Below are 8014 nucleotides of genomic sequence, written 5' to 3'. Positions count from 1 at the left end.
GAAAGAAAGAAAGAAAGAAAGAAAGAAAGAAAGAAAGAAAGAAAGAATATAGATTCCAAAAACAGGGGCCAGAATGCAGGGCAAAGGAGAACACAGGGTGTGGTCCCAGAGCCAGGGTTCTCAGGAGGCAGCCTGGAGAGCTGAAATGCCACGGGCACACTAAAGAAAGGGAGACATAGACACCATAAATCTAGGCATTAGGCATGGATGTCTCCTTGATCACCTATTCTTCTCGTTATAGGAAATACCTCTGACCCCTTCTCGTTTTATGAAGAGAACAAAAATTTCAAGAAGAGTTCGTTTTTATGATTTCTCTAGAATGGCAACTTAGGAACTGTCAAGAATATAAGTCCTTAAAGAAATTGTGGTTTATATACACAATGGAGCACTACATGGCAATGAGAAAGAACGAAATATGGCCCTTTGTAGCAACGTGGATGGAACTGGAGAGTGTGATGCTAAGTGAAATAAGCCAAACAGAGAAAGACAGATACCATATGTTTTCACTCTTACGTGGATCCTGAGAAACTTAACAGAAACCCATGGGGGAGGGGAAGAAAAAAAAAAAAAAGAGGTTAGAGTGGGAGAGAGCCAAAGCATAAGAGACTGTTGAGAACTGAGAGCAAACTGAGGGTTGATGGGGGGTGGGAGGGAGGAGAGGGTGGGTGATGGGTATTGAGGAGGGCACCTTTTGGGATGAGCACTGGGTGTTGTATGGAAACCAATTTGACAATATAATATATTGAAAAAAAAAAGAATATAAGTCTTACCCTTTATTCTAAATTTCTTGACTCCCAAGTGTTCCTTCTATTCTTTTAGATAGGATTATTCTAATGAAACCTGCCCTGTCCATTACAACAATAACCCCAAATAGCATAGTTAATACTTCTAGAATCTAAGCAACAAAAAGAACCTAGATTGCAAAAAGTAAAGAGTTTCTATTTCATTTCCTCCTTCCTTAATTCTTGTGTTCTCTTGCCATATGTTTATACAGTGCCTATACTGGGCCTGCCTCTGTTTTAGGGTACTGAGAATATGAAGATGATAAGACACTCACAGGAAGTTCAAAGTCTAGAGGGAAAGCAGGTAAGAAATGAACAACCACAATGTATTATTCTGGTAGAGACACCCACACAGTGCACCTATCTGGGGCATCTAGATTGTGAGGGGCATCATTAGGAAATAGGCAGTATCTGAGCCACATCCAGTATCATGAGTAGCCAGGCAAAACCAGAGCTACTGGGGGCAAAGAGACAGAGACAGAGAGAGACAGATGGCTAGATGGAAAAAAAGGAAGGCAGTAAGGAAGAAGAAAGTGAAGAAGTTTCAAGTGGTTGGTAGTGGGGGGAGTGTGTGCGGATGGTGGGGAGAAAGGGTGAAGGAGAGTAGAAAGAGATGGGACTGGAGTGATAAGCGGAGGTGAAAACACGGGCTGGGCCATGTGTGCCATGCTGCATAGTATGGAAACTTGGTGGAATTACGGAAAGGTTATAATCTGGGCAGAGAAACAATTAGATTTGTGAAGATCATTCTAATGGCCAGAGAACAGTTCTCAGCAAGACCAGAGGAAGAGACATATGTGCAATGAAGACGGACAGAAGGGTAAAAATTTAAGGCCCATTAAGGAGGTTAAAATATGGTGATGTGACTGGGGAGGGGTGAAAATAAGCATGACTTCTAGGTTTGTAAATGGCACGACTTCAGTATAAGGAGATGGTTAGGAGTAGACAGTAAGGAGGAGCTAATAAATCTAGTTTTTCATATACTGAGTGTAGGATGTCCAGGAGGTTGCTGGAAATGCATGCAGATCTAGACAGAATTCAGGATAGAGGATGGTTCTGAAGATAAAACTTTGGGAATCATGAGGATTCATGGTACACGGGCCTCTCTGGAAGAGCACCCAGACCAGGAAGAGGAAGGTTACTAAAGATGACCTCCCCGGGCATGCAGAAAAGGAGCACTCAGAGAATATGAAGATGTGGCTTGAGAGGCGAGTGGAAAACCAGGAGAGGCTGATGCCCTGGAAACCAATGGGAGAGAGAACTTCAGAGACCCTGCTGTCAAATGTTGCCCAAAGGCCGAGTATTATAAGGACTAAATATGTGTCTACTTTGGATGTACCAAAAAGGCAGCCATTGGTGAGGACAATGTTCCAGTGAAATGGTGGGGACTGAAGCCAAATGCAGCAGAGTGAGGAGACTGAGAAGTCAAGAAGCATGGGGACACACAGATGGAGGAAGAGAAGAAGGCTAATTGTCAGAGGATGTGGCATGAGAGTTCTGTTATTGCTAAAATCACTGTGTGAAAACTGTGCCCAAGCACAAATCTTAGGATATAGTAGGCATTTAATAAATTTTAAATTGTCCATTTAAAAGCCTTGATCAGCTTTTTCCTCCACAAATAATGACCTCATGCATTTTCTTCTAAGTATGTTCATATTGACAAAGATCAGCTTTCAATAAGAAATCTTAGAAGTCTTGGGGCACCTGGGTGGCTCAATCAGTTAAGTGTCTAACTCTCAATCTTGGCTCAGGTCATGATCTCACAGTTCGTTGAGTTCACGTCCCACACTGGGCTGAGAGTAAGAAGCCTGCTTGGGATTCTCTCCACCCGCCTCCAACTTTCAGTTCCACCCCCACTTCTGCTGGCTCTCCCTCAAAATAAATAAACTTAAGAAAAAAAAAAAAAAAGAAATGCTAGAAGTCTCATGCTCAGTTTTGCTTTATAAAACATATTTCCTGCTTCAAGATTAGATGAATCCTAGTATCTTTTATCACCAGGGCCTGCCCAGTCAATGAGTATTAAGTCAATTTCTCTTACAGGGAATCATGAGATGACAACTTCCACTAAGCAATTTTAGAAATTAAAACAACCACATATTTAATGTTTTACTATAATAATACTACATCATTATTTTGGGAGTTACTGATTTAATAATCAAATAATGTCTCAACCTTTTTCTCTTAGTAACTTCCTCAGTTCATGAAATTTGTACTCCATCATTAAACCTGAATGAGTTAAGTTCTAAAGGTTAGATTAGATGAGCCATAAAGTCAATATGAGAGGCAAAAGAATGACTTAGAAAATTTGATGAATTATTCAGTATTGCCAAAAAAAACACCCTTCAAATCACTACTGCTAGAATCAAAAAGTAAAAGCATCGGTATCAGCACCTAGAAATTAGCTGCTTTACTTACTTAACTCTCCATCTTTTTAGGACAGTAGTCATCAAAATGGCATATGAAGTTCACTCTTAGCACGGGCAGTAAGCATTTTTTCCTTCTTTCCTTCATTTCAAGGAATGATTGAGCAAATGCATGCAATTACCCATTTCTTGGTCTACTCTGGAGTTAGCTCCCATTCAGAGCAGCTTTTCACAGAGCCAAGGGGTGGCCAGCCCTTCAGCCGGCATCTAATTTGGAACAGATGGACGAAATGTCACATTTCCCCACAAAGCTGCCATAGGAACAGGTAGCTTGGCCCCTGTCCCTGAGGTAAATTGGCTAATCTGTCAATTAGGCAGCTGCCTGAAAAGTCATTATTTTAATCACTTATCTCTGGAAGCCTTTCTCTGCGGCCCCAGAAGTGCCAGCTCACACCCTAAGGCCTAGGGGAACAGAATGTGCTGGCACTGACTGTCCCACAGATTGACAAGGGGACTCACCCGAGCTGGGAGTCGGTGAAAGCGCTTCTCTCTGTGAGCATGTTCCCACTTCCTCCACCTGCTGCCACTTGGCCAACAGTCATGTGTGTCCTCCTCCCGCCTGAATCCACAGTGACACTGGGCCCGGCTTCCCTCACCATGCGAGTGCTGTGGAAGGAGCTCTGATGCCAGGAGGACCGAGAAGCCCTGTTCTGAGTGACAGGCTGCAGGGGCACCAGTGGCCTGACCTGCCCAGCGGCAGGCCCTGAAGTCAGATAGTTCTCTTTCTCCAAAAGGTTGCCCATGCTGTGACTGGTCCCGGGCCTGGGGTACGTGAGCACCACCGGGTTGACGGGAACAGGGTCAAAAACGGCGTCGTTAACAGAGCCGTACTGGTACTGTCTGTGGTAGGTGTCATAGTGGCGATGTTTGCTCATGGCTGCAGAGTGACTGAAACCAACAATCTCGGAGCGAGCATATCTAGGTGGCAGAAGGAGGGTGGATCTCCTGCTGTCTTGGTGCCGCAAAGTGTGCCCGGTCTGGCTTCTGTGGCTGTACTGGTAATCACTGTGTGAGTAATGAATCCTCTCAGGGCTGCTGTCTGGAGAAATCTCAAGTCTCCTCAGAGGCTGCCTCAAGGATCGTTCTTCCATTGACTTCTGTGAACTGTACTGTGCGGTTCCTCTCCCCCAGCGATTTTCATAAGCGGCAGTGGTGCCTGGCTGCAAAGAAATCAAGTTTAAATGAGGCATAAATCAGTTTTCATCTCTGTTGAAGACCAACTACTCCATGACTATTAAATAAGATGTCTGTGTCTCTGAATCACATGAAGAGGTTGGCCCCTTTTCTAAAAGAGACTTCGTTATTTGTACTAAGTTTTGCACTAAGTTTTTTGTACTAAGATCTGATACTATTTTATTGCAAAAAATTTTTTTAATGTTTATTTATTTTTGAGAGAGACAGAGAGAGAGCAAAAGGGGAGGGGTAGAGAGAGGGAGACACAGGATCCAAAAAAGACTCTGCACTGTGAGAGCAGAGAGCCCGACGTGGGGCTTGAACTCACGAACCACGAGATTATGACCTGAACTAAAATCAAGATGCTTAACTGACTGAGCCACCCAGGTGCTCCAGATATGACACTATTTAAAGTCCCCGGTTTTCCATGGTGTCTACACAAAAGCAATCTTCATATAATTCATCTAGGAAATGGCAATATTTGGGAAAGATAAATATTAAAAAATAATCAATGGAAGGGGTGCCTGGCTGGTTCAGTTGGTAGAGCATGTGACTCTTGATCTTGGGATCATGAGTTCAAACCCCACGTTGGGCACAGAGCTTACTTAAAAAAATAAAAATAAAAAAAATAAAGATCTACAAAAAAATATCTATGGAAGCTTAAAAATGTTCTCATGGTAATCTGATAAGTAGGTTATTCTTTGGTATCCTACCTTTAGCATGTCATAGGTTTTAGTACCAGGAGAACGTCCACTGGCAAAATCATTTTCAACCAAGTGCAGGTTATAGACATACTCAGGAACACTGCTGGTTCGGTGAAGATTTCCTGCAATCAAGCATATAGTAAAATATTAAGTAGGCCAACTGGTAGTTAAGGATTATATAATAATAATGTACTTTAAATTTAAGTAATTAAGACCAATACCAAGTATTAGTGTTTTTAAGTGTTGGTTTAACATCACCCTTAGATGTGGGAAGTGAAGAAAGGTTTCACAACATTCTTTATGAGCTTTTCAAAATGAAAGTTGAAAAATAAAAAAATATTTTTAAAAATTAGTTATTACTTTTTTTTTTTTGTAAGAATAAGGAACAAAGGGGAGAGAAGATTTTCACAAAGATCCAAAAGTGTTTGTTATAATACTGAGGAATTGGAGAATCACTTATTGGCTTAGGTGGTCCGTCCCATAAATTTTCCATTTCTTAAGTCAGAGGAGAACTTTATTCCCAGGGCAGGAATTCAGAAGCTTCCTGAGAAGGATGTAAGTGTAGGCAATAAATATAATGGTGACAAATATAACAGTGACTCAACACTACTAGATAAGACAGCTTGTAAAAACAATAAGGTGGGTCACTGTGGTCAAAGAAAACATAGATCAGCTTAAAAAGGGCCAAGCCTGGGGTTGAGGTATTTGGCAACATGAGTTAGGCAGGAGACGAAAATCAACCTCAGAAGTATAGATGAGTGCTTTTGTGTACTTACAAGATTCTCTCTTAGTTTGGTGGTCTAATTCAGCCCACTCCTTTACAAACACAGTAGGAGGCAGCCCTCCCTGCTCACTCTGTGGGGCTGTAGGGCCTTCTCAATGGATGCAGATCTCTTAAAATACTTCTCTTTAAGGAGGGGGTGGTAGAGGGCAGTGTTATGACCCTCTTCTACCTCCTTTATCTTTTTCTCAGTTTTTTTTTTTAATGTTTATTTATTTTGAGAGAGAGAGCAAGCGAGCAGGGGAGGGGTAGAGAGAGAGGAAGAGAGAGAATCCCAAGCAGGTTCTGCGCTGTCAGCGCAGAGCCCAATGAAGGGCTCGAATCCACGGAATGGTGAAATCACCACCTGAGCCAAAACCAAGAGTCGGATGCTTAACTGACTGAGCCACCCAGGCGGCCCCTTCTCTCAGCTTTGTGTTTGTTCTTCTTTTATAATCTCCCACTGCCTTAAAAATAATAATAATGATGATGATAATCCAAACAATCACAGATCTGGGGCGCCTAGGTGGCTCAGTCAGCTGGGTGTCCAACTTCAGCTCAGGTCATGATCTTACGGTTCGTGAGTTCGGGCCCCACGTTGGACTCTGTGCTGGTGGCTCATTGTCTGGAGCCTCCTTTGGATTTTGATTCTGTGTCTTCCTCTCTCTCTCTCAAAAATAAATAAGCATTAAAATTAAAAAAAAATCACAGATCCGTAAAACTTAGGAAATTTCTGGTTCCCTGAATTTAACCAAAATTTCCTTTTCCTTTAAAAATCAGAGGAGGAGGAGAGGGAAGATGGCGGCGTAGGAGGACGCTGGGCTCACCGCGCGTCCTGCTGATCACTTAGATTCCACCTACACCTGCCTAAATAACCCAGAAAACCGCCAGAGGATTAGCAGAACGGACTCGCCGGAGCCAAGCGCAGACGAGAGGCCCACGGAAGAGGGTAGGAAGGGCGGCGAGGCAGTGCGCGCTCCCTGGACTGGCGGGAGGGAGCCGGGGTGGAGGGGCGGCTCGCCGGCCAAGCAGAGCCCCCGAGTCTGGCTTGCAAAAAGCGGAGGGGCCTGACGGACTGTGTTCCGACAGCAAGCGCGACTTAGCGGCTGGGAGGTCATAAGTTAACAGCTCTGCTCAGAGCGGGAAGGCTGGAGGACAAAGGGAAGGAGAGCTGCTGAGCCCCCGGACGACAGAGCTCAGTTTGGTGGGGAACAAAGGCGCTCGCCAGCGCCATCTTCCCCGCCCATCCCCCCAGCCAAAATCCCAAAGAGAACCAGTTCCTGCCAAGGAACTTGCTCCCTCCGCGCAAACACCCAACTCTGCGCTTCTGGGGAGCCAAACCTCCGGCAGCGGATCTGACTCCCTCCTGCTGCCACAGGGCCCCTCCTGAAGTGGATCACCTAAGGAGAAGCAAGCTAAGCCTGCCCCTCCTGCCCCTGTGCACCTTGCCTACCCACCCCAGCTAAGACGCCAGATCCCCAGCATCACAAGCCTGGCAGTGTGCAAGTAGCCCAGACAGGCCACCCCACCCCACAGTGAATCCCGCCCCTAGGAGAGGGGAAGAGAAGGCACGCACCAGTCTGACTGTGGCCCCAGCGGTGGGCTGGGGGCAGACATCAGGTCTGACTGCGGCTCTGCCCACCAACTCCAGGTATACACCACAGCACAGGGGAAGTGCCCTGCAGGTCCTCACCACACCAGGGACTATCCAAAATGACCAAGCGGAAGAATTCCCCTCAGAAGAATCTCCAGGAAATAACAACAGCTAATGAGCTGATCAAAAAGGATTTAAATAATATAACAGAAAGTGAATTTAGAATAATAGTCATAAAATTAATCGCTGGGCTTGAAAACAGTATAGCTGACAGCAGAGAATCCCTTGCTACAGAGATCAAGGGACTAAGGAACAGTCACGAGGAGCTGAAAAACGCTTTAAACGAAATGCATAACAAAATGGAAACCACCACGGCTCGGATTGAAGAGGCAGAGGAGAGAATAGGTGAACTAGAAGATAAAGTTATGGAAAAAGAGGAAGCTGAGAAAAAGAGAGATAAAAAAATCCAGGAGTATGAGGGGAAAATTAGAGAACTAAGTGATACACTAAAAAGAAATAATATACGCATCATTGGTATCCCAGAGGAGGAAGAGAGAGGGAAAGGTGCTGAAGGGGTA

The 8014-nt window shown here is 44.5% G+C and overlaps 1 protein-coding gene across 1 annotated transcript in view; it reads right to left on the bottom strand.

Annotated features, from left to right (window-relative positions):
• Positions 1 to 8014, bottom strand: part of PKP2 (plakophilin 2) — a 100040-nt gene that overhangs the window by 74352 nt on the left and 17674 nt on the right. Inside the window, exons 2-3 of the mRNA XM_040488450.1 lie at positions 5092 to 5204; positions 3665 to 4365 (exon numbers count right to left, since the gene is read on the bottom strand). Of these exons, the coding sequence (XP_040344384.1) occupies positions 3665 to 4365; positions 5092 to 5204 (814 nt within the window). The remainder of the gene's footprint in view (positions 1 to 3664; positions 4366 to 5091; positions 5205 to 8014) is intronic.

The sequence above is a fragment of the Herpailurus yagouaroundi genome, unplaced genomic scaffold, assembly GCF_014898765.1.
Source record: "Herpailurus yagouaroundi ecotype Mexico unplaced genomic scaffold, PumYag 166, whole genome shotgun sequence".
Classification (NCBI taxonomy): Eukaryota; Metazoa; Chordata; class Mammalia; order Carnivora; family Felidae; genus Herpailurus; species Herpailurus yagouaroundi.
The sequence above is the reverse complement of the archived record's forward strand: the minus strand, read 5'-3'. Positions and strand labels throughout refer to the sequence as shown.